The 27,504-nt window shown below is 43.6% G+C and overlaps 1 protein-coding gene across 2 annotated transcripts in view; it reads left to right on the forward strand.

Annotated features, from left to right (window-relative positions):
- The window catches only part of ptgir (prostaglandin I2 receptor), a 34,374-nt gene extending 7,655 nt beyond the window's left edge, over positions 1-26,719 (forward strand). For both annotated transcript variants that reach the window (XM_083637520.1, XM_083637521.1), the window contains exon 3: positions 24,907-26,719. In XM_083637520.1, the coding sequence (XP_083493646.1) occupies positions 24,907-25,194 (288 nt within the window). In that variant the 3' untranslated portion in view covers positions 25,195-26,719. The remainder of the gene's footprint in view (positions 1-24,906) is intronic.
- The last annotated feature ends 785 nt before the right edge of the window (positions 26,720-27,504 follow it).

Consider the following 27,504-nt stretch of genomic DNA (forward strand, 5'->3'; position numbering starts at 1 on the left):
ACAATCCCCAAAAATAAGAAGGAAAACCTTGCTCTTTGCTATAAAAGGCAATTAATTATATGTACCAATATTTGCACATAATATGTGACTGGGATCGCACAGTACTAAAACTAGGATTAGTCAGCAGCATGATAATGGCGTTCATGCTAGTACAAAAATACTGAAAATATTCTATGAGTTCTCATCTTTCACAGAGTCACACACAAGTATAATAGCTGCATTCATTCACTCTTCTTCTATGTGTACAAACAAAGATGGGCAAACATGCTGACACACTACCATATTTCCCAGCTGATCTTAATTTACAGTAATCCAAACACTGTCATGTAATGGTACACCCAACACTGCCAAGCACAGAAGAATAGGTTTTCCTCTGCAGTTGGCTCTTACCAGCAGAGCAAGGTGTACTATGTATTGAGGACAGCCGCCTGGGATAAGTATTGTAGAAAACTGGGCTGTGGTTGCAATATGAGCGCTTCCTTCAGGGAAGATGAGAATATGTAGTATGCAAATATGTATTGTTTGCCCAACAGTTAAGATTGATGTCGTGTTTTACAGGCAGTGACTATTTACATATCAATTTGTGAAGACGCATTATAGCCAGTGTTTGCTCTGTGAATTTTTGAGGTGTGACTGTTTCTCCAATCAGCAAAATGATTATTCCTTTCTTAGGAGGTGAGAGTTCACATCATGTGACACAGCAGTCCGGCCAATGTCAAAAGATTTGTGCGAAGAGAGACATGCCTTTTACGCACAAAAGCAAAATCATAAATGTGTCTGCTTTAACATTTCATTAAGTTGAGTGTTTTATTGGCGTAATACAGTGGTTGTTAATCTTAATGAGTTTGTCCAGTTCACTGCTATCTGAATCCAAACAGCCAATTCCCAGGCTTGTCACAGGCTGGTCAGTTTACAGTTCTGGCATTGAGTCATTTGTTTTTACTTTTTACCCAATAAAAATGATCAATTCTCGTCAAAAAGGTCTCAAAAACAGCCAGTAGAGGCTGTTTACAAATGAGCCACTAAACCCCCAGCAGCTTGTCTGAGCTGGAGATATCGACTGTTTGACTGCAGGAACAACATAGACCAGAGTCTTTCCCTCTCTAAATACATTAAATTCCGTTTATTTAACATGGCATCATGTAGACAATTATTGTTCAATCAAATCTATGTTCAATTTATTTATTTATATATTTGTTTATTTATTTATGTATTAATTCATTTATTAATTAATTCTTTTATTTTTTTATTTTTTTATATTGTTTATTCCTAAAACCACAGATGAACATTTCGTCAACTATGATGCACAGTCTCGACTAGTGGTCTTGATAGTCGACTTCGACTCGTCTGTGAAACCCCTAACATCTAGTATAGACCACTAAGAAAGATAAGGTGCCATTAAGCTATTAATAGACCTTGATGTTATGAATGTTATCGCATGTCTGTTCTGTCAGAGAAAGTTTGCTTTGTTTGATGACGTACTGTAGCGTTCCAGGACTATTGACACAGCATTTGGTATTTGGTGCTATATAATATATATATGTGGTTACTGATTGCTTTAAAATAAATATAATAATCTCTCCAACTCCAGGAGGGGTCAAAAAGAACTCTTCTCTAAGTGAAATACAGCACACAGAAACAAGCTATGAGAACAAGAGCTGCTATGCTTTCTGAAAGGGAAATCAATACCCCTCCATTTCTTTGCTCCGCTTTCTCCTGTCACCTGCTGTTTTATATGATCATGGCTGTCTCCTTTAGGGGACAAGTACAGAGTACAGACTGATAGTCTGTTTGTGGTGATAGCCGCTATCCTCCATCACTTCTGTTCCCTTGGGAACCATTGGAACTGCCTGCGGCGCATATGTTGCCGGTCAATACCCAAATCAATAAAGTGTTGTTGCATTCGTATCACAACTTATTTGCAAGACTTAAGATTCGAAATGAGACTGCTTATTATCATTTGAGCTAGTAGTTTTATACAGATAAAGTAGTGTTCACTTTATCTATGAAGGGGGTATCCCCGTTTACATATTTGTATTTTTGTGTGTGTAGACTGTGGCACTGTATTTCACTGTCTGCATGTTTTGGCTTCATGATTAAGGTTTTCATTAGTGTACAAGCTACAGTGGACAGATGTCCTTAGTCAGCAGAGTAATATTGACCTGTGTGTGTGTGTGTGTGTGTGTGTGTGTGTGTGTGTGTGTGTGTGTGTGTGTGTGTGTGTGCGTGTGCGTGTGCGTGTGCGCGTGCGCGTGCGCGTGCGTGTGTGTGTGCGTGTGTGTGTGTGTGACGTACGTCGGAAACTCGTAAAGTTGTGATTTGACTAGTGAGCCAATAAAATGAACCATCAATGAGTTATTGAAAGTATTGCAGGTGTCAAAATAGCAGCTCTACTGAGGTCATTTAGCCTGAGTGTAGTAGGGCACCAATATACTGTATCTTGCATAGACGTACACAGCTTAGTGAGACTGTTGCTCCTGAAACACAGCAAAATCGTTCGTGTTAATTTAACTCTTTAACTGTGGCAGTGTAACAACCAACACCTACAACCATTAGAAATCAATGCCAACAATCTTCAGTGACCTACAATACAGACTAGAGCGTGGGCGGGCAATTATTTTTCCTGGCGAGCCACATGAGAAAGCCAGATTGTTGCCGGGGGCCAAAAAAACATTGTCATGTCGTAACCTCCAATTGTATCACTAGATTATGATAGAAAACATCCTGTGCACTTATTCTTCAGCATTTTATTATATTCAAAATCACTCCAAACAGCCAATTTAGGTCATCTCATTTCATTTTTCTAGCATCATAAGTAAAACGGTGTGGTTTGTCTTATACCTCCTATTAGGCCAGCCAGAACCAGCATGAGGGCCGGTTCTGGCCCGTGGACCGTATAATGCCCAGAGGGTGTATTTGAAGTGAATGGGATGGAATCATGAAGAATTAAATAACGGAAGACAGGGTACAGAGCTTTCAGACAGTAGGCTATTCAACCCCCTTTTTCTGCATTTTGTGGTGTTGACTTTTTGTTTGCTACTGGTGTACACACAATAACCCATATTATCATTATTATTATTATTATTATTATTATTATTATTATTATTATTATTATTATTATTATTATTATTATTATTATTATTATTATTATTAATATATTTAAAAAAATATATAAATTAAAAAGAAAAGCTAAAATGTTTTCGGGTTCATAAGTAGGTTCAACTGCCCGGGCATCAAGTTGGCTATAGCACATTTGCCTGGCTCCAGCCCTCTGGAGCACCTGTGTTTACGCATGTCATTTTTCAGTTTTGCTTGTTTGTTTTTGTTTAAATTGTTTGGTGCACTGTAGCTCTGGTGTGTAATCATCTGTCTTTTTCTGACGTCAGTAGAGAGGCAGGTGCACGAGTGATGATTGGATTGCCCCGATGTATTACAAAGCACCGCTGGCCTCACATTTCAAAAGCATGATGGCTACCACAAATCCAAATGATCATTTCTGTCTCCATAAGTGCTATGAGGGTGCTATGAGGTTCATGTACCAGAGGGGCTGGTTGATACATTATACTGAATGCATCTTGTCCATAAAACAAATGTTTGAGTGCAGGTGTAACCTGCATTGTGTAGTCTCCCCGCAGCTGGGGTGCGAACCGGGAACCTTCGGCATGGAAGGCGGACAATCTAGCAACAAGGCTAAAACCCATAATGGGCTGTAGCATCTGTCGCTAGGGCATCTCTTAATCAATCATCTGTCTTTTTCTGACGGTGGCTCGGGGAGTCTGGCTTACTCACTGCACAGCATGAGCGCTGGCTACGTTACACATGGTACAGCTGTATTCAGTTTCTTGGTACCTGCTTCAATCGCGAGATCAATGTTTACATTTTTTCATCGCTTTCTCTGCACTTCGCTTCCTGACCACAGCCCTGTGCAGCCAAGCAAGATGTGGATAAACTACAACTCCTCCAAATCAAAGCAGCATGAAACAGTAATGTTGATACCATGCATAACAAGTTATACTGGCTTAGAGGACAGCATTTCACAGATTTCTGAAGAATACCTCAGAATTAAAATGAACAAACTATATCAGAAAAGTAAATAAAGCACACACACACACACACACACACACACACACACACACACACACACACACACACACACACACACACACACACACACACACACACACACACACACACAGGAGGAGACCAAGAACACAAGGAACTGCAGAGTTCATAGTTACAGAGTTCATTGTTTGTGATGGAAGATATTGCCCAAAGGACAAGAGTCACTGCACTTCTCAAAGTTGGGCTGTATTGCAATGTGGCCAGAAGGAAGACACTCCTGAAAAACCTGACACCACAGCATGCCTGGAGTTTGCAAGAAGCCAAGTGAAAGATTGAGATCGACCATGAAGGAAAAGATTCAGAGACTGTGAGACTTCTAATACAGAGAAAACAACGAATGGAGGCAAATAGAGGTACATTATGGAGGAGAACAAGTTTCAGAGTACAAGTTTTTTGCGGCATGTCCTGCACTGTTGACACTAGTCGGTTTTCCGTTGAATCGGGTCGGAGGTGTCCGTGAGAGAAATCGCTCTGATTGGCCAGTCAGCAACTGTAAGATCACGTCACTATAAGATCACGCCATGCTAAAAAAATATTTTCAAAATAACTGAGACAACTGAAATTGTCTCACTTGGCTATGCTGACACTGAGCATTGAGGACTGTAGAACCAATGTTTCTAGGCACCACTGCTGAAAATTAGATGGATTTATTGATTTATTAGTTTGTTTATTTAAATCATGTAGAATGTATTTCTGTCTAGAGAACAGTCACGCTGTCTTTAGTGAGTCCTGTCACCTGTTGGTAAGGAGGGTTATTTCCTCTCACGCAGGCGCAGAACGTACAGTACGTCAGCTGTTTTTGTTGTATTTGCGGGGTGTTTCAATTGCAACTTTGTGGCTCCCACACAGGCGACGTGAGGTGACACAACAGTCAGTCGCTAGTTCTTTGATGTCGGTTTGGCGTGTCTTGGGCTTTACGTCTTTGACAGGCCTGGTCAAAGCCCACGCATGGATGGATCCCTTTGAAGATGTGTAGGGTAACTTGAGAACGGCCGTTTCACAGAATCCAACTTTCCCAAGGCTGAGTAAACCTACACTGAAGAAATGGGGGGAATCCCAAAATCTAGATGTTCCAAGCAAAGTGATACAGACATATCCAAAGTGACTCAAAACTGTAATGGCTGCCAAAGGTCTCAATTTAATCTGTTTTGAATTCAAGCTGCCACACCACAACATGTGGAAAAAGTGAACTGAATATTTTCTGGAGGCACTGGCAGGTTGGACTTTGGTTTCCTCCTTCCTATTTAATTAGAAATGTAACAAGACACATTTGTCGCAGGGTTGAGATAAGAACAACAACAATCCTCACATCCACAATGTGTGTTGTGCTCGAGGTGCTCCAGGCAGAGCGTACAGATAACCTCGTTGTGGGCCTCATGCAGGTCTCTCTATGGAAAGGTCACGCTCTCTAATGGCAGCTGGGCTTTGTGGATTGAACAATGAGGATTTCCTCTTTTAGCCTCATCCTCCTTCTCACATAGCCTAATACACATCACGCATATCATTTATATAGATTTCATCATGCAAACATGAACACGCACACATGAGCATTCGCACACAATTAGCACACACAATAGCGCGCGCACACACAATAGCACGCGTGCGCGCGCACACACACACACACACACACACACACACACACACACACACACACAAACACAATAGTAATACCCTTGTCTCTTTTCTTTTGTCTTTTCTCTGGTTCATATTACAGTAGTCATCATGCACTGTACGGGCTTGCTCCTGAACGGTGTGGGCGCTGTAATAACATGGCCTTAGGCTTCAATATGAGGACAGGAAGTGGTGAGCAGGTGCAATGGTTTAGGTACAGAACAATGAAAGAGGCTAAAGATAGAAGAGGACAGAGGAGCAACAAAGAGACGGAAAGATTAAAAGGACTGTGAAAGTACAAAAGTCATTTTTCAGGCCAAGTCTTTGTGGTTATCAAGCAAAAAAGGCATCATGAAGAAATCAATCTGGGAATCCATTGGTTAATTTTTTTTTTTTTTTCTAACCTCTAGGGGGCAAGCTTGTTTACCTGATTAACCGGAACCAGAACTGAACTCGCCCAGCCGCGCCCCGTTATGCTAATTTTACAGAGAGCTTACATGATTATTAGGAGCGCCATTACCCCGATTTTCTTCGACCATACCGACAGAGTTTCATGTTAATCGAGAATCTGTCTTGAGAGATTATGAGGAAACGGACAATGGTTGTGTGCTTCATTGAACCGAGCACCCAAACTGTAAATACATTCTACAGATCATACGTATTGTGCGTCTAACGTCTCATGCCAAACCATGTTTTATACTTTGGAAGTTATAAACTTCCAAACTCGACTTTAACTCGACTCTCTTAACGTTTCTCTCTGCCATCGTGTAGTCATCCTTTCCATCCTCTCACCTGTCACCTCTAATCATACTCTCCCATCTCTTAATGCTTTGGTTGAAATGTTTTTTGTCTAGAATTGAAAACAAGTCCTGGATTATTCACAATCAGTCAAGAGTTTGCATTTTGCGGATTTGAAATCAATCAAATTATTAACTGCAGAGTGCCCCGCTCGCTCACCGGTAGAGCGAGTACCCTTAAAGCTAAGTGCTAATCGCGGCAGCTCAAATTTGAATCTGCGAGTCATCCCCTCTTTCTCTCTGTCCTGTCTCTATCTACTGTGACCAATAACGCTGAAATGCTGAAAACCAATGAACAGAACAGTCAGCATATTCATGCTGACAGTCAGCATATTCATGCTGACTGTCCCTTTGGCCAACCCCACTTTTCTTCTGATCATTTTTCCTCTGAACTGCATGTTGAAACGTGAAACATTACTCTTGGGAAACCTTTGACATTGAGGAAGGCAAACCAATTCTCAAGAAGCACTCACTGAACCTGAGCTGAACCTTGTAAACATCATCGTGCATTTTAACAGTCCGCTGCAGCTCTATTGGTAATCAGGGCGGTCAGTTGGCTATGACAATGTGTGGCACTTGCCATGCCTCAGCCAAATTCAATGTTGTAGGTTTTTAGCATTACTAGGCAAGTACAAACTCCACAAACTGGCCTTCAGACATTGTTTAGGAGTTGGTGTTATTGAAGGGACGTGGGCTTTAAGTGCTCTTTTAAGAAGTGCCCTTTCAGATAAACAGTCTTTTGAAATGATTAATTTGAGCCAGTCTCATGATGTAAGACTGTTCTTGTTCCACATTTCAGAAAAACCATTATGTTGGCAGTTACAGACTGTTGCGGCATGCGTTTGCCAAAATATGATTTATACCGAGAGATGTTTATCAGCTCATAACAAATGGGCATCAGGGGCAATAACAACACACCAAACCCTATTTTTAGTCGGGTTAAATTACACGCATGAGAAAGGCCATTTTTATTGGAGAGTTTTTCTTTTCTTTTTTTTATGCCTCTAAGGTTTCTATTGCAGTAGAATAGAGGTGGAATTGCCCGCCCCCCTTTTGTTGCATCATCCTCACTCCATGTAGATCAGTTCACTGTCTGAAGTATGACACCTGGTTATGTCTCATGGTAGATGACTATGTGATGGATGAGAGATGTTTCCTCAGTGCATCATTAGATGTGTTAGCCAAATCATTCTAAATCACCATATGAATCCTACAAGGAAAAGATGGACATCTCGGGGAGGGGAGTTAAAATATTTAGAATCTGCAGTCGATGCCAAAATATACAGGAAACGTTAGTATATCTTTCTCACACACACCCGTGAATGTGCACGCAAGCATGCACACATGCACACATGCTCACATTACGTCAGACCTGTCAACTCGACTGTTAACCCGTTTTTTCCCGGGAATTCTCCCGGGATTGCTCCCGTTTGGTAATTTTCTCCGTGGGGCAGAGAAATTAAGGGACACAAAATAAAGGCCTGTGAAGCTGAGGCATCAAAATGCTGAAACATGACTGATCTTTTCAGTAGTGCAGTATAAGCACCAGCTAGTCAGGCTAAGCACCAGTAGCATTTAAATTACTGATCTTTTCAGTAGTGCAGTAGTATAAGCACCAGCTAGCCAGGCTAAGCACCAGCTAGCCAGGCTATAAGCACCAGCTAGCCAGGTTAAGCACCAGCAGCATTTACACTGCCTGTGGAACAGCATCAAGAGGCTCAGTGGCTCGCTCTACATGCACAGCCCTTTACTCCACATTTTAGTTGTTTGTAGTTTGTTATTAGACATCGTTAATACGTTTGTTAGGATTTATGTTACCTGCTGTTGGTTAATGTAAACATTTATTGTTGAAAGTTACTAAATGAAAGTGCTAAAATAGCAATGGCAATCCCTGACTGATTTCATCTGTATTGATATTGCATTTTCAAATATAGCCCTTTATCATGATGCACTTAGTCTCACTGGCCAGCCTCCCCTCCCTTCCGTGAGAGTTGTCTGGCTGCACAGTAACAGGCTGCTGGGATAAGCCCTCCCCTGCTCTACAGCTGCTCCCCATTGGAGCGACTGTTTCAGTCGCTGCCAGATGTCTGCTCCCCGCTTATTACAAGCTCTGTCATTGGCTCCGACCATGTCAATCAGAGCGGCTTCCGCTCCCTCCTCCCTGTGTGTCACTGTAAATAGTGCCCTGCTGCCTCAGTGAAAACAACAACGCTAACTAGCTAGCAAGCTAACGGCAGAAACATACACGCTAGCTCGTTGCTACATGCTGAAAATGGCAAGTTGGATTGTTAAAAACTATTTTCCAAGGGCGGGCACTGCCGCTAAGCGCCGCCCATCGCAATTCCACAATGGAGACCTGTGCCACCAGACTCCTCTCACTGAAGGGAGGAGAGGCTGGCCAGCGAGACTATGATGCACTAACTCCTCAATGTTGTGGTCTTCTCACAGTGATGATCTGTTGGTTGACTGGTTGACAAACCTTATGTAGTACTACATTATAGCCTATACTGTATAAGCTTAGTAACACTAAGTCTTATGTAGTACTACAGTATATACTGTATAAGCTTAGTAACACTAAGTCTTATGTAGTACTACAGTATATACTGTATAAGCTTAGTAACACTAAGTCTTATGTAGTACTACAGTATATACTGTATAAGCTTAGTAACACTAAGTCTTGCTGTATTCATGTATGCATCATGGATGGTGGAATATTCGCAGGGTGGATGTGGGCTGTTTGGGTCAAAAAGTCCAGGGTCCAGGGACATTTTTCTTCTCCCAGTCCGTCCCTGCAGACGCCAACAAAAAGAAAAAACAATCTACATCGATTTTTAAACACTTGCAAGACTATTTTTCCATTCCTGACCATAATGTATGTTGGGAAGCAACCATGCATTTTTGCAATGTTTAGTTTGGAGTTATATTGTCACGGTGGGGTGGAGGGAGACGTCAACCAACATGGTACTTACTATAGTTGGTAAATCTCTGGAACCGAGAGAGGAAATCCCTTTCATATTGTAAAAATATTGGTCGGGTGGGGCACCCTTATTTTGAAATCTCAATATTGACAGGTACAATAATATGCATTACATTCTTCTCTTGTGGTTTCTTGCCACATTTTCCAGAGCCGTTTGTTTATCCATCAACACCTTGACTGTCAGCGCAGCAGTGCATGACTCCTGCAGCTCCACACCTGAAGTCACCCCGCTCTGCTGTGGCGAAGTCTTTGATGTGGTCTGATCACAGTCACACAGCTGCATCGTAGACAAGGGAGTGAAGAGGGAAAGGAGGCTTTTTAGGTTCATCATATTTGAATCAGTCTAGATTCAAAATGATTGCACAGATAAACTCAAATGCTATATTTGATCTGATATACTTAATTCGTAGTCCAAAGGAGGAGTTCTCGATTTGCTCTCTGGTTTGGGCAAAGAGATAATATGAATCAAACAATTTACTTTCCCTTTCATTGAGAATAATAATAATGAGGGTTCGTTGTATCCTGCATAATGTAGGTTAAATACATATTTGTGATCTGTGAACTTCTAAGGGTTACCGTGTTTGTTGTATCTTGTCTGATGTGTACTGTAGGTAAATAGAGAACAATAGGATACTTGTTTCATACTTCACCTTGGCACTTGTCTCAGGAGACATGACCTATTAAAACACACACAGCGGTGAAATACTACACCCTCACATCAAACAGACCATAATACAGAATAATAATACAGGCACAATGTGATGATCATCTTGTTGTGGTATTGAGGAACTTTTGAAAGGTACAAGCCTGAATGTCTACTTCAATACAGGCCTGACAAGACAAACTAATACAACCAAGAATCCCCTGGATTTAGATTACAGGAAGGGGATTCATGTTTCAGCACTTTGATGTTCTCTTTCTCTGCCTTTCACGGATTGCACTGAATTCAGTAAACAGGGCTTAATAATGCATCTACTGTAGCCTACTAGAAATTATCCAAATTCTTGCTTTTGTTTTGTTCGAAAATCAAATATTTGTTAACCAATCTTTGGTCACAGTGTCGCTGAATCACTGACTGGAAATTCGTACATTTCCTGGGGTTTTCAGTCTGGTCATATATTTTGATCATCCTGTACCATGACGTTGCCTTCAGCAGGCACCAGGGTGGCTATGACTCACAACATTTGAGTTGACATGGCAGGATTTTGTGGACTTCCGTTTGGTGTCAGATCTTCTATCAGGACTACAGTAGTAAAAAAAAAATCCTGGGTGGATCTCTGTCTGGTGATGCCTGCTGGGTAAAACCAGCTGGGAAGTTCCCAGCTGCTGAACTAAAAGGCAAAAACAAAATATCTCTTTTGCCTTTTAAGTGAGTGTTCCCAGTCGGAACACTTGTTTTTTCGCCTTTTATTTCGGGAAGAATTACTTATTTATTTTCTCAATTTAAGAGTCATTAAATCTTCTCTCTGATCATTCCAAACTGTTTTGTTAGTGGAAGGCGCCCGCAGAGCCAGAGAGCCAGAGAACGCAGACCACAGGGACTGCACGAATTGAACAGGATAATTGAAACCATGCCGTCAGACCGGATTCTGTGGTTTGGGATTTTAGGGCCAAGTGGTGGTGACCCATAGCTAGTGTCTTCTAGCACACTGAGGCCAAAACATAGCTAGTGTGTTCTAGCACACTCCAGTTGAAAACGACTTGATTGGAAATATCCCCCCCTCTTTTCCCAACCCCCACACAAACCCGTAATCTACTGTTCTGCTAATTACCCGAGGCAACGTCAATAAATCACGTAAAGCACAATCAGCTATTTGGTTCAATTTTAACATGGCACACCAAATGTTTTTCGGAGATCCGCTTTGTAAGGCTTGGCTGTAATACAAAATATAATACAGGAACATCATTGGGATCTCTGGGGTACGCTCGAACTCGGCGGTTGCCGTTAAAAGAGAAATTTACTGGAAAAGAAACCTAATTTATGTGAGTCATGCTATTAGATAGTTTGTATGCCGGTCATTTGAGGTGTCTCCCTCTGTTGTGTGTAGTTAGAAGCCCCTGTACACACTTCGGCACACAGCGCTGAACCACACAAGATCATTGTCAACCACACTGCGATGACCATCTTTATCGACTGTGTGTGAGTTATCCTCAGATGTCCCCATCTTCCACCTCAAGGCTGCTGATCTGCCAGCTGCCTTTGACATGAACCCAGCACACACAGGCGTCTCACAGATTGAACCCAGCACACACAGGCGTCTCACAGATTGAACCCAGCACACACAGGCGTCTCACAGATTGAACCCAGCACACAGGCGTCTCACAGATTGAACCCAGCACACAGATTGAACCCAGCACACAGGCGTCTCACAGATTGAACCCAGCACACACAGGCATCTCACAGATTGAACCCAGCACACACAGGCGTCTCACAGATTGAACCCAGCACACACAGGCGTCTCACAGATTGAACCCAGCACACAGACGTCTCACAGATTGAACCCAGCACACACATGTGTCTCACAGATTGAACCCAGCACACACATGTGTCTCACAGATTGAACCCAGCACACAGGCGTCTCACAGAATGAACCCAGCACACACAGGCGTCTCACAGATTCACAGCCTGAAGAAGGAAGAGGAGGAATGTGAGACACCAACTGTCCTGCCAGAGGAATGATTTAGGATTTAGGTTCAGTCCCAAATGATGGGCTGGAGGTTCTCTCCACATGGTGTTGGATGACAAGCTTAGAGCTTTTTGGGGGGTTTAGCTGTGACCAGCAGCTCTATAGGTCGCTCTGTTGGTCAGTCAGTTGGTCGGTTGGTCCACCAAAACTTTCCTCACCCTTTGGCGGCCACAGTTTTCATCCTAGGAGGCTGAAATTGGCATGGTCTATCTATGGGTTTATACTTTTCAGATCAAAAGCAATGACAACAAAGTATTTGCCAAATATGTATGGAATGTTTTCAGTTCTTTTGTATTTATCAATTATTTTCCACTGGCATATTCAATTACTCTGTGTGTGTGTGTGTGTGTGTGTGTGTGTGTGTGTGTGTGTGTGTGTGTGTGTGTGTGTGTGTGTGTGTGTGGGGGGGGGGGAGGGGGTTTCTATTAGCTGTTAACACTCCCAGTGTGTTGTTGTGTCATGTTATCCTCACTCTCTGCTTTTGCTGCCGCTGCCAAAAAAGTTTTTTTCATGTGCAGTGTTGAGCATATCAAGTGTGGAGACCAGAGACCTGATCTGACCTGACCTGAGCTGATGTATCACTCACCCTGCACCACCATCCACCTGGTGTCTCTGTTTCTTTATGCTTCACCATGGAATGTTCCTTTGTGTGATCTTTCCATCTTGGCTCTGCTTTAAACTATGCTTCACACGGAGGAATTGTTTTCCTAACCTTTATTTAACCAGGCAGGTCCTTAAGAACAGATTCTTATTTACAATGGTGACCTGGCAAAAGGCAGGGCCTCTTGAGGAACAGGGGAAGGGACAAAAGAAAAAAAGAAAAAAAATAATAATTAAAAATTACAAGGCACATATCAGGGCATATATAACGCATCCATATGGATACTAAACCCAAGATATCATCTGTATTTATTTACGTGCCGCATCTACACCACATTCAATAGATGACATTACACGCTATTAGACTGTAAAGCAAACTTGGCATAACTCCAGCTGTAGCAGTACCAGTCAGCCAGGTGGTGGTTGAAGCAGTATTATTGTGTATAACAAAAAATAATGTTGTGAATGATGTTGCTGTGTGTGTGTGTGTGTGTGTGTGTGTGTGTGTGTGTGTGTGTGTGTGTGTGTGTGTGTGTGTGTGTGTGTGTGTGTGTGTGTGTGTGTGTGTGTGTGTTACAGTACGTTGATTTAGCATGGATCTGTTGTGATAGTCATCAGTCTGGCTCTGGGAAAGGCTTAATCACTGGCCTGCAGTGCATTTCATGACTTGAGATGTTTTTCCTGCTTCTGGCAGACTGCTAGCCCTATTGTCTCTTCAGTGTAACTGTAATGCCTTGTTCATATGTCAAAACCTATCTGTCTGGAGCATGAAAATACATGAAAACTCAAACAGATTTACATAAAATGTTACCAATTCAAATTACTTACCTAGCACAGGTAAAGCATCAATATCCAATCAAAAATCCTGTTTCTTAAGGTGTGAGACGTTTCATGTGTACCATGCATTGCAAAAAAGCAAACTAACAAATAAAAATGTATTGAATAAATGAATGCTGATGCACAATTTCAAACTGGATGCAATTGGCTTGAAATTTACAGTTACAGTTTTCCCAGGTAAATTACATTTTCTTCATTCAGCTTGAGCTCCTTGAGACACACATCCGGAACAAATTGACTTTTCTTCCTGAGTGTTGACAGGAAGACATGTCAACCTGATAGGACGTTCACTAACATGAAACAATTTGTAACTCTTTCAACACGTGGGGAGTCTAGCGCTTACAGTATTGGCTGAGGAGATGAGTTGAATCTGAATTGAAAATTTAACATTTGGATTCACTTATTCAAGAAATTCTATTCATTTATTGAAGAAATTGATTTTTTATCCAACGATTCAATATGAGCATGACAAATACAATTCCAATACAGTCACTGCTGACACTAATCTCTTCCCATGCCTGCAGCACTCAAAGTGCATTTGTCACATCATTTCAAAATCAAACACAGCTAGAATTTCCATATAAAAAATAAAGTAAGTTCTAGGAGGGGCGGAAATCTCCTGCAATAGTGTTAAATTTAGCAGTTTCAGTCTTTGTTCACAATTGTTCACACTTTCAACATAGCTGCTTTCACTTCCTCTTTGTTGTTGTTGGTGTGTGTGTGTGTGTGTGTGTGTGTGTGTGTGTGTGTGTGTGTGTGTGTGTGTGTGTGCGCGCGTGCGTGCGTGCGACTAAGTCCGTTTTAGTTTTAACTTACTACCATCACTCTTTAAGTTATGTTATTCAGAAGGAGAAAGGAATGGATTGTGATCAATATAGACGGTTTTCACCAGAGCGCAACCTCACAGCACTTCCTTTATTCTCAGCATTCGGGCAAACTGCAGAAATATTCACTCGACATCGTTACTTTTGTTTTCGCTGCTCAGCTGTATAGACGGTTTTCACGGAATGGTCAGTCCTGCACTTGAATGATTTTTTTTCTTTTATGTCCATAGCAAACACTGCAACAGGACTGAGCGGGGGTTCAATTTAGAATGTTTTTGTTGTCAAGTTAAAACCGTCTATAGATAGTGTAGATGTAACATCGAGTAGGCTACTATATTCTTGAAGTTGTAGCCTATAGAAAAGAACAGAAAGCTCTTTTTCCACTCTACACCACAACACCTGGGAAGTGATCAAAACAAAATGTGAGATTGTATCTGAAAGTAGGATGTGGTTGTGTGTATGCTTTCTGTGTGTTAGCCTGGGTAAACCCAGCCCCCACGTGACCTGCTCTCAGAACTGCGAACCAGGTCTGAGAGCAGGTCACGTGGGGGCTGGGTTTACCCAGGCTACATGTGTGTGTGTGTGCGTGTACGTGTGTATGTGTGTGTGTGTGTGTGTTTCATGTCAGTATGTGAAAATAAAAAAGCTTATCTAAGGTCTGAGTAGGTCTGAGTGGGAGACGTTGTAAGTGGCTGCAACCAGGCAGTAATGATTTATAAATGGTGAGTCACTGCTTTCAGAATGCAATCACGTAAGTGTGTGTGTGTGTGTGTGTGTGTGTGTGTGTGTGTGTGTGTGTGTGTGTGTGTGCGCGTGCGTGCGTGCGCGTGCGTGCGTGCGCGTGCGTGCGTGCGCGTGCGTGCGTGCGCGTGCGTGCGTGTGTGTGTGTGTGTGTGTGTGTGTGTCTGTGTGTGGGCGCGCGTGCATGTGTGCGTGTGCGCACGCACTGTATTTGAATGTTGATAAATGTTAGTGGGCTTGTTCCTTGATAGTCTCCTGTCCTGAGTGCCCTACCTAGTGAACAGTGTTGTCTGGAAAAGCTGGTGTACGCCTTGACTCTACATAATATAATGTGGGTAACAGGTCTACTCTACTGTAATGGCTCCAGCTGACTCACTGCACCCTCTGGCATTATTCAGAGGAAACTCACTAATGGACATCCAGACAGGATCATTCCCCAGACAAAACTTGTCTGAACACAGACACAGATGGACTCTTCAATTCCATGTTGTCTCCACATAATTCTCTTTGATGTGTTAACTTTGGGGTTCCTTGAACATGACACATTCACACCAACACGACTTCTTTGATGATCCCTACTGTAAATAGAATGGGGGGGGGAGACTTTTTTTCCTGATAGACTAGCACAATTCAAAATACATACTACAGCATACGCTGGGACGCGTCATCAGTGATGTTAACTGGGGTCGTAAGGTGTTTCGGGTCTATCGAACATGGGCCCAGTAGACCCAGCCGAGGCCGATTAAGAGCCCGACCCGCGTCCCGGAAGCAGCCGCTCACGGATCAGCCTTCCTACTCTGTCTGCAGCGTTGCCCGTGGAAGGGTTGATCACGCCCAATCCACTGCAATAGAGCTAGTGCTACACCGCAGCATTGAAAGACCCTTCGGTGCATGGAGGCTCAGGCCCTGTGGGTTTCTCCCGGCCGCGCTCCTCCTTCGTCTCACCAGACCCTCCCTGGGGAAAAGCAATCCTACCATGCCGTACCATCATGGCGTACCATGGGCAGAGAGGATGCCTCAAGAAGGCCTGTGCGCTGCACGTCATTCGCCTGCGCCGAGCACCTCGCTCTAGCCTGAAGGACCCCAGGCCGCGCCGATCTTTACACAGCTTTTCAGGAGGCTAATCCGTAACGTTTGTGGATTTCTCCCTCACGAGAGAGCCAGGCTGGGGTGCTAAACCCATCCCGTACCGGGTGCCGTCTCTCCGACCGTCAACTGTCTCTCCAGCTTATGCTTACAATGCTTACAATGCTTCCTCCGATACATGTGCAGTTGCCAGCCGTTTCTTTTCACCTGACAGTGAGGAGTTTTACCAGCAGGGTGTAGCGTGTGGGAGGATCACGCTATTCCGCCCAGTTCCCCTCCCCCGAAACAGCCACCCTGACCAACCAGAGGAGGCACTAGAGCAGCGACCAGGACACATACCTTTAATCAGGCTTCCCACCCTCAGACACGGCCAATTGTGCCTGTAGGGATGCCTGACCAAGCCGGAGGTAACATGGGGGCTCGAACCTGCGACCAACGTGTTGGTAGGCAGGGGAAAAGGCTAAATAGAATGGAATCAATCAATCAATTGTATATTTATATAGTGCCAAATCATAGCAAGAGTTATCTCAAGGTGCTTTACAAATAGAGCAGGTAGAAGACCAGGGCTCATTATTTTAGACCCAACTATAGAGAGGCAAAGTGACCACCTACTTCCTGCTTCAGCACTGTACCAGAGATTTTCATCCGCCAGTTTTACTTGTTCAAACCAAACGGTTCAGATATATTTAGAAACCGGTGTTTTTTTTAAGTTTTGGTCAGAGTGAAATGTTCTACGGTCTCTCCCAATTCTAAATATAGCTGAACCGTTTGGTTTGATCAAGTAAAACAATTTTTATAAGCATTTTACGAAATGTCTATGGGAAAATAAATGGCGGATGAAAATCTCTGGTACAGTGCTGAAGCAGGAAGTAGGCGGTCACTTTGCCTCTCTATTGAAACAATTCTCACGTGCACTGGCGATGAAGAAACATTGCGATTCATTCAGTACAGAAAAAGCCACATGTGCTCAGGAAGGCAGAGTTGTTGGTGTTGTTGGAAAAAGTCCAATATAAAACTGAAAGAAGTATCAAGTGATGCGCACAGAAGCGTTCCCCTCCCCCACACGCACAGTTATGGAATTCCCCTTGATGAAGCGCAGATAGACGTCCCCCTCCAGTTAACCTTTACATTGCTGTGTGCCACGCGATGTGTGCCACAGATTTCTGCAGACATGTTGAGCAATCAGTGCTCTTCTTCTGTGGCGCTTTAGCGCTAGCTTATCACTGGGTCCATCAGGAGCTAAATCGCAGGTCAGAGGTCAGAGGCAGCCTGGAGCCAAACGCACATATTGGCTTCATCATTTACTCTGAGTGTTCCTTACAAATAAATGAAGTTTATTACATGGTGGGCAGCTAGTCCAATCAAACCTTAATGATGTTATGAACCCCCAGATCAGTGCACTATTAGACAGCTCCCAGTGTGAGTGTGAGGCAGCAGACCGAATACAAGCTCACGATCATACCAATATCTCAGATATACAGTACTAAGAACGGTGTAAAGGCATCAGTGGGTTAGCCTGGGTAAACCCAGCCCCCAGTGACCTGCTCTCAGGCTTACCTGAGAGCAGGTCACGTGGCGGCTGGGTTTACCCAGGCTATCACTGGGTGACTCAGATTCTGAGAGTTGAGTGATAGTGAGATTTCACTGGATTTGGAAAGTGGAAACCAGTTGAGCTGGTGGCAGGTGCGAGAGAGGGGTGAGAAGGCAATGGAAATGAAGGGAGTGATATTACTGATTTCAAACTAAAGAAAACATCAAAACTCTGTTTAGAAATGAACACATGAAAGGGCTAATGTTCCTCCGCCTCCTGAACAGTTCCGGTACGGCTGCGAACAGACCCACACTCATGGCATCTGTCAGACGGATGCGGGATCCGACAAAAATAGAACAGGTGCGTAATTTTTCCGTAGTGCATGTATCGCCCATCAATTAACATGGGGGAGAGTCGATCCATCAGTTTTGCCGGATCCGCAACGCATGTGGTGTACATTGCCTGTAAGGATGCATGCAGCGGTTTGATGGGAAATCCCCACTGTGTGTGTGGTAAACCTTATCTCTGTCTCTTGGCTTAGCTCTATCAAACTGTTGCACGGAATAGAGAATATTTTCACTTGTGTATAGTATAGCTGCATGTATTTCTGTCTATCCCCTCCCCTCTCTCTGTGCTATAAACAGTCATCTCTAAAAGGCCCGTATAATCTCTGGCTCTGCTCGCCTCGTCCCCATGTAATGATCCCACAGTGAAACAGGATCAGGAAGAAAGAGCTGGGAAGAGTCCTCCAGGACCCGAGAGGGAGAATAATGGGTCAGCGTGGAGATCCATTACGGGGTCTGTTTCCTGAAAGTCACAGCAATCATCAGCCTCAAATGGCTTCTAATGTGTCTGTGCCTCAAGACATACCCATGTACAGCAGACATACGGGGTATAGCTTACAGACCAGATGTGTCTGTGTGTGTGTGTGTGTGTGTGTGTGTGTGTGTGTGTGTGTGTGTGTGTGTGTGTGTGTGTGTGTGTGTGTGTGTGTGTGCGTGCGCGTGTGCGTCTGCGTGTGCGTGTGCGCGTACATTAGAACGGAACAATTGCCAAGTGGTTATCGTAAAAGAGAATGTGTTCTCAATAACCTTCCTGGTCACATAAAGGAAATTAATGAATTCATTGAGAGAGAGAGAACTTTCTGAACATTGTGTTTCAGAGTAATGTGTTCCAGGTAATCTTTCATCCATGAATCAAGTACATTATTGGTGAAAACCTTTCGTTGTACTCCAACTCACTAATTCCTCTAACCGACATCCTTTTTTCTTTATGCCCCCACTGGCGATAGATGTGGCCGGAGGCGTGCTTTCGGGTTGTCCGCCCGTCGCTCGTTAATGCGATATCTCAGGAAGAGTTGAGGGAATTTCTTCAAATTTGACTCAAACATCCACTTGCACTCAAGGATGAACTGATTAGATTTTGGTCGTCAAAGTTCAAGGTCATTGTGACTGTGACCTCACGGCCGTCTGTTTCATGCTCGTTAATGCAATATCTCAGGAGCGACTTGAGGGAATTTCTTCAAATTTGGCTCAAACATCTACTTGGACTCAAGGATGAACTGATTAGATTTTAGTGGTCAAAGGTCAAGGTCACTGTGACCTCACATCCATCCATTCCATGCTTGTGAACACGATATCTCAGGAACGCCTTGAGGAATTTTCCTCAAATTTGGCACAAACATCCACTTGGACTCAAGGATTAATTGAAAATACACTTAGTACCTTTTATTAAATTCCTTCAAAGTCTTCACTACATACATTTTATCAGTCTGGACAGACATGGATGTAGGCTGCCGCTTGACTTGGCGGAGGTGGTTATTTCTCTCTCTCTCTGTCTCTCTCTCTGTCTCTTGTTGATAAATGAATGTATGCGTCTGTTTATACATGAGTATCCAAATTTGCTTTTGCTGGCTTATACTATACTTATATGCATACTCAAGGTCTGTGACGATGCTTTCCTACATAGTCATGATTCTAATCTATTATACATGTCTCCCCTCTAATGAATTAGCAAGCCCCCGCCTGTCCTGCTGTGTCACCATGCACAGAGCCATTAATATGCTCCTGTTTAAGGAGCGCCTGACACCTCATCAGTTCGGGCCCCACAGCCTGCAGTGCTTAGAGATGATGTTCTGGTGATCGATGTCCCTCTCTGCAGGGGCTTGAGGTCTGCTCAGAGGACCATAAGAGGCAGGGTGGCATGGAGGCAGAGAAGAAGCGTCAGGGAGCTGATGTCGAGTAAGACAAAAGTGGCGAGAGGGGGAGGAGGAGGGGATGCACATATCTCTTTGAGATGTTTCTGGCAGTGTCGGTTCCAGGCGATGAATAAGACGCAGGTTCAGCTGAGACACACACATTTGTCCTGGTGTTTGTCAGTGTGTTTTATCCCAGTATGATTAAGCTTTACTTCAAGCATTCAATATAACAATCGTTAGGCCGGTTACTTGGCCACGAGCTAAGGCACTTAATGGTCATGTCATGTGATTTCTGTATAATGGTTTTTGTCCTAAAGGGGGAGATTTGTTAGCAGCAGCACTGCAGGCCTGATATCTGACATATTATTTCGTAGGTTATGTGTGAGGCTTTCAAAATGGATTTCCCCCAGAGAAGCTGTGTATTCGATCTAACGTTATACTGGATTCTGTGTCACATCTGAGTCCAGCCAATATCACAGCACCGCCTCCAAATCAATCTGGAGATCCAGTCATGACTGAATTAGCTCCTCGTGCCCCCTGTGTATATATGTTAGCCATGGTTCTGTGCAAGGCCAGTCTCTCTGCAGATTAATTCAGTAAATGGCAGGGGAGGGATAATTCACTTTTGATTGACCATTTGGATCAATAAGAAAGACTGAATTGGGAAATGTGCAGTGGGTCTCTTTTGATTATCCAAGGTTTGAAAGGGACATATGTTGTAGAGTGAAAGGAAACAGAGACCTGTGTTCATGCCATTCTTTACTTACAATTTACGCAATAGCCTAACAATTAAATTAAATGGTGTGTGTGTGTGTGTGTGTGTGTGTGTGTGTGTGTGTGTGTGTGTGTGTGTGTGTGTGTGTGTGTGTGTGTGTGTGTGTGCGCCCCCTGCCCTTTGTGACCTATATTGTTAAGTATTGCACATCGATGTTCCATCAGTGGGAACTCAACAGTTCTTAATTCTGCCAGCATCACTTGCGTAATTGAAGAATTATTTTGACAACCTCAAACAGCATGATACAGATACATCTGGTCATCGTTTTCCCCACTTTCAAAAGTTGATCATCGCTTGTTGTGACACATCCAAGATTGTGGCATTCCATAGTTTTGGAGTTATTATATGACTAAGCTATAATATGGGTTTGCATGTGCTCAGCCCCCCCCCCCCTCTCTCTCTTAATTCAATTTAAATTTCAATCTAACATTATTATGTTCCCAAAAGCAGTCCTGTGGGTGTGTCTGATCTGATGTAAGTGTGAGTGTGCACATCTGTGTGAGGTTAGACCACTTACGTGGGCAGAGGACGTACCCGGCTGGCCCTGTGTCTGTTCCTTCTGGCAGTCTGCTTTGGCCTGGCTCTGCTCTGTAATGTTCTCTCTCCCTCTAGCTGTCTGTCTAGCTTATTAGTTTTCAGTCCCAGGCCCTAGCAACAAGGAAACATTTACACCAGCAGACAATAACACTCAATCAGCATCAGCCGTTCATTATGACACTGTTTGTTGGATATTTCATGTAGGAAACAGAGGGTTGTTGATAGAGCAGAGGAGCGAGGTGATGAAGAAGCTTCCTGGGCCAGCTGCTGCTGCCTCTCTCTCTCTCTGCCCAGGATAGACAACCAGCCAGCTGCTTCTGTCCAGGACGTCTGGGCCGTCTGTCTCCTCTGTACTCTGTCACACCTAAAGGTCACTGGAGGAAAATGATGTAGTTCTGCTGCGTCTGCATCTGTCTTTACGGCCTTTTGTACGACTGCACTTTAAAGGTGCCTTCACTTCAATTACTTCCTGCTTTAGTTGGGTTCGTTTGGGCAGGTGAGAACAAGAGCGAGCCGCTTGTGAGTCCATGTGACTTTTTTTTGTTTTTCCGATTCCCCCCCATTTTCTCCCCAATTGTACTTGGCCAATTCCCCCTGCTGTCGTTGCTCCACCCCCTCTGCTGATCTGGGGAGAGCTACAGACTAGCACATGCTTCCTCTGATACATGTGCAGTTGGCGGGCCCCTTCCTTTCACCTGACAGCAAGGGCAGGACGTAGCACGTGGGTGGGAGGATCACGCCATTCCCACCAGTTCGCCTCCCCCGTGAACAGGTGCCCCCCCCCCCCCCTGACCGACCAGAGGAGGCACTAGTGCAGTGACCAGGGCACACCCTTAATTCGGCTTCCCACCCACAGACACAGCCAATTGTGCCTGTATGGAGGCCAGACCAAGCCGGAGGTCCATGTGACTTTTGTTGTTTACGATACCTGCTTTGCTTATAACAGGAAACAGGAGCCTGTCTCAGGAAGCAAGATTAGTAGCTGGGTCAGCGAGTGTTTGGACCTGGCTCGCTTTTTGTGTGTGCAAAGGTTCCAACAAAGCCTGTTGTGAACAACACTATTGACTTCAAACGAATGAGAAGCAAGTACTGTAAGTAAGAGGGTTTTGCTCAGCAGCTAAGTTACATTAATTGATCAAACATTTGATAGGATTCCTGAGAGTGATTGATGTGGTAAATTGCACACACCTATATTCCATCACCACGGCTCTATAGGGAACATGAGGCCCACTTCCTTTTTTGATTATTATTTTTTCTGATTCCCATCACCATTTTCTCACCAATTGTACTCGGCCAATTCGCTGCACCCCCTCTGCTGATCTGGGAGAGCCACACATGCTTCCTCCGATACATGTGCACTTGCCAGCCGCTTCTTTTCACCTGAGCTTCACGGCAGGAAGTAGCACGTGGGAGGATCACGCTATTCCCACTAGTTCCCTTCCACCCCGACCAGGCGCCCCGACCGACCACAGGAGGCGCTAGTGCGGCGACCAGGACAGATACCCTCATTCCGGCTTCCCACCCGCAGGTGCAGGCACAGCCAATCGTGCCTGTATGGACGCCCGACCAAGCCGCAGGTAACACGGGGGTGCGAACCTGCGACTCTCGTGTTGGTAGGCAGGGAATCTACCGTTACACTACCCGGATGCCCATGAGACCTACTTCCTGAATAGCAAATCTCAGTGTGAAAAGTGCTTAATGGCAGGGCAGTGATAAGCCTATTGATATAGCACATTTACACGATCTGCACTATCTGATCTCCAGCAGTCCTCTGTAGCCTTGGCAGCAGCAGCAGGGTTACGTTTCACTGCGTTTGCATTGCACATAATGCAATATAAGGACATAAATATTAGTCATCCATTTCTTTCCCACACTAACCACTTTTACCGTCTACTTAAAGTGTCAGCGTATGCTACATCACTTCCTTTTGTGCTTTCCTTCTCTCTGATGAATCATATTACTCTTATAGCTGCAGTAACCTCATTTCCCCACAGGGAGTGATACTTTCATTTTATTTTGAAGTGATGCTCTTGGTCTGTTCATTGCTATTTGTTGCAAAAACCCACCCCTTCCATTGCAATGTATTCATAGCATTCATGTTTTTGTTTTTGCTATTATAATAATGTGTCTGAATCATTCAAGGGGAATCATTCATTCATTCATTCATAGCAGGATTGGAAAATCCTGGGTTAATTGAGTGAGGTGGTACAGTACCTTCATGAGATCAGTTAGCTGGGATTGCCATTGTTTGCTTTTGTTAGAACCTGAACCACTTAGAACCATCGACATAAAAAGATATATTTCTCGATGCTTAGAACCGGTTCCAAATAATGTACCGCAGGAATGAGTCCGGAAAACCTGGATGCTACGACTTCCGGCTCGTACGTGTAAAAGTGAATAGGATTTTTGTATGGGCATTTCGGTTAAATGCATGATAAGGCATGTGGTTAACAAAAGTTTATGAAACAGCAAAGTTTGTGTTCAGCAAGATAATCTTCACAAATGAGGACCACATTTAGGACTTTTGAAGTGTTTTCTGAAAATCGTGTTAAAAAAACGCATTTACCTTCAAAAGTCATAAAAGTGTTGCTCATTTGTGAATATTTTCTGACAATGATTTGAATATGGAGCAATAAGGTAATTATTTTAAAGTTGAAACACTGAAAGTTAGCTTTGTCATTAAACGTCTGTGTTTATTAGGACTATGCCAGTCTTTGTTGCGACTGTTGATTTTCAGAAAGCTTTTTAAGATCAATTATTTGAAGAGTAGGCTATAAATGCTGTCAATGGTTCCAATGGCATCCAAGAGTAGCCTACAAATGTGGTAGTACTGTATGCTGAATCAGTGTTATGATTATGACGGGGTCCTTGGAAGATGTTCTCCCCTGTAAGGGGGTGACCTGAAGTGAGTGCAAGAAATAAGCTTCAAGTCCTTCTGTAGATCAGCAAAATTACAAGCATCAGCAATAGTGTCCTGAAAATAGCCATGTGAATATAGAATGATCATGTAAGAGAGTAGTGCTTGGAAAAGAAGAAAATATGATCAAATGAGGATTTTTTTAAGCAATACAGTACAATACAATACAATACAAGCCAAGCCACGCCAAGTCAAGCCACATTGGGAAGGCAGGAGGGGAGTGACATGAGAGATGTTGGGGAGCTTGAACAGGAAACAGGCTGACGCCTTCTGGATGAGTAGCAGGGAGTGAAGAGGGGCTCAGGAGTGGCTATAGGAGGAAGTTACAGTGGTCCAGATCAGATGGGAGATGACTAAAGCGTGACCCAGATGCCGAGCAGAGTTGTGTCTCTCTCTCTCTCTCTCTCGCTCTCTCTCTTACACACACACACACACACACACACACACACACACACACACACACACACACACACACACACACACACACACACACACACACACACACACACACACACACACACACACACACACACACAGGTGTGTTCAGGTTTCCATTCCAACCAAAGCCTACACGTGATTTCACTGATTGGTCTCTGGAATAGTGAAATTCAATCTGTCTAACCACGCCCCCCCCCCCCCCCCCCCCCTGTCTTTCTCTCATCTCCAGATTGCAGGTTTTATCAACGCCGTCCGCCCATTTTCTAATGACCAGGAGAACCTGACAGCCTTTCGTTTCTACGCCCTCAACCCTATCGTGGACCCCTGGGTCTTCATCATCTGCCGCAAGTCTGTGTTCCGCCACTTGCGTTCCCTGCTGACCTGCAGGTTCACCAGGGGTACCGTGAAGACCGCAACCCACGGCACCTTGTCTTTACCCTCTGACAACCACATACAGCGCAGCCCCACGGACAGCGCCGCTCCACAGCAAGGCTCGTACGCCAGCTTGCCCCTGTGACAGGCGGGACACCCTGCAGTGCAGGGTGACAGACTGGAGGGTGAGGTGGAGGACAATGGGAGAGCAGTGAAAAGACAAGAGTCGGCTCTGGAAAATCTTGGACAATTACTTGAGGATGTGTGTGAGCAGCGTAAAACTGAGACATTTGCCTGTAGACTGTCAAATTAGGCGATAACGTCTATGAACTACCTGGAAGTGTGTGTATAATGTATGCGATAACACATGGGACAGGGAACATGTATAATTACCCGAAAGGGATTTCATCACAACCAAACATCACGTTAGCAGCCCACAAGGTGGCGATGGAATATCCTCTCTGTGGTTGTTACAGTTTCTCCCTCAATGAACTTTATTGCAAAAAATGATTGCACTTGGTCTCAAAGTCACAGTGAGAATTGTACCACAAAACAAACGGCACTGTAACTTGTCAAATCTTAAATGTTGTGTCAAAATTGTATTGTAATTCAGCCTGTATATGTAATACTATACCGTAAAATCATACTATATGCACGCGGGTAAAGCTATATGGGCAAACAATATGTATGAATGCAAACTTTTCTTTCCTCTCAATCAAAAACTCTCATCCATGTCGACTTTGAAAATCAGAGCCATCCATGAGGTGAGCGCAGAGTTGAGGTGGCACTCAACGTGTGTGGATGTGGATGACCTGCTTGTATATTTCATTCAAACGCTGTCATCAAGTAACAATGTGTCATTAACCCATTGGGTTCTACTGTAACATGTTGCTTGTTCATGACAGGTGTGTGCGATCCAACAGACAGACACCTGACAGTATACTGTTATCTGCTCACGTGAGGAAAAGTGTTGCTTATGGCCGATTCAGTCCCTGAGCTAAACCACACCGTTATTACCACGCAGCCACTGATATTTCTATAACGATACAATGCCATTGTATTGCATGGACATTTGATGTCATTCCTCTTTCTCCTGCATATTGATTCATTTAAAAAAAACTACCTATGATTGTCTGAATGTTTTGAAGAGCCTCCTTAGTGCTCTTATACTGCTTCGGAAAAAGTCTTGTGAGGTCTGCTGCAAAATGCACTGTAGGTTTTTGTTGTGTTTGTCTTATTTGTTTCTGGTGACTATGATAGTAACGGCATTGAAAATGTAGCGTATTTGTGGCCCTTTATTGTGCTATAATGTGTATATGCTGAAAATTGTGAGTTGGTGGCATAGTGATTTGATTTGTTGTGATGGAGTGATGTACGGAGAGTTAGAGGATATAGATATTGTTATTGTGAAACCACTCATGTCCAATTGTGCACATCCCCACAAAGACTCTTCCATGGTTTTTGACTGATGCTTGCTGCATGACTTTGCTTCAATCAGACACCTCTCACCACTTGCACATTTTCTTCTTCTTTGAGGGTATCAGTGTTTGAATTTTGCCATCCATTAAAATTGTCTGTCTGTCTGTCTGTCTGAATGAATGAATGAATGAATGAATGAATGAATGAATGGTTGGATTAAAACATTAGACAAATGTGAAGACTTCACTCTATGGTACACATGTCGTTCATGTGATCAGTTGTAAAAAAGAAAATAGAAAAAATGACGAGTAAATAAAAGTTTAAAAAGGAAAATTGTGTTTATGCGTCTCTTGTGTATGATCTCAAAGAGATATATGGAGATGTACTCCAAACACTCCAACATTTAAATACAACAAAACAAATACTGCTCTCCAGCTCAGTTTACTTATAGCTTGTAATAATCACAAGACCTCAGCATATTGACTTGGTGTTTACACAAACTGGTAGCAGAGACAAGACAAGATAAACACAAAAGAGCTTTTGTTTGAGTTTAGATAACCCAGTTTCCCCCCCCTCCCCCCTTTCGGGTGGTACAATCAAAACTTAATTCTAGACAAGAATGCACATGCATGTACGATCTACCTTGGTTACTCGGGAACATATTAAGGAACTGTCGACATGCAGTTTTAACAGTGGTGCGGTCTTCATTTAGTTTCACATTGTTGCTATTTGGAGACTACAATAGCAACCATCATGCTGCGTGTTGGAAAACCCTCTATGATGCAGTGATATGGCCATAGGCAAATTGTGTTTAGTTCATGGCTCACATGTTAACATGTGATTCTTCTTGGGAAGCGAAAGGGTCTGGGTTTCATGTGACATGTGGCTTTCTTATTGTGAAATGGAATGTGATCAGAGAATCGAAAGTTTCAGTGAGGAACTAATCTCTCGAGACAGACTTTCGACTTGCAAAAATTATATTTTGCTTTTGTTTTCGATGGGTTCCCGGAATGTTGAGGAACTAGAGATTGAAAGA

Source organism: Poromitra crassiceps, assembly GCF_964638095.1.
Source record: "Poromitra crassiceps genome assembly, chromosome: 5".
Lineage (NCBI taxonomy): Eukaryota > Metazoa > Chordata > Actinopteri > Beryciformes > Melamphaidae > Poromitra > Poromitra crassiceps.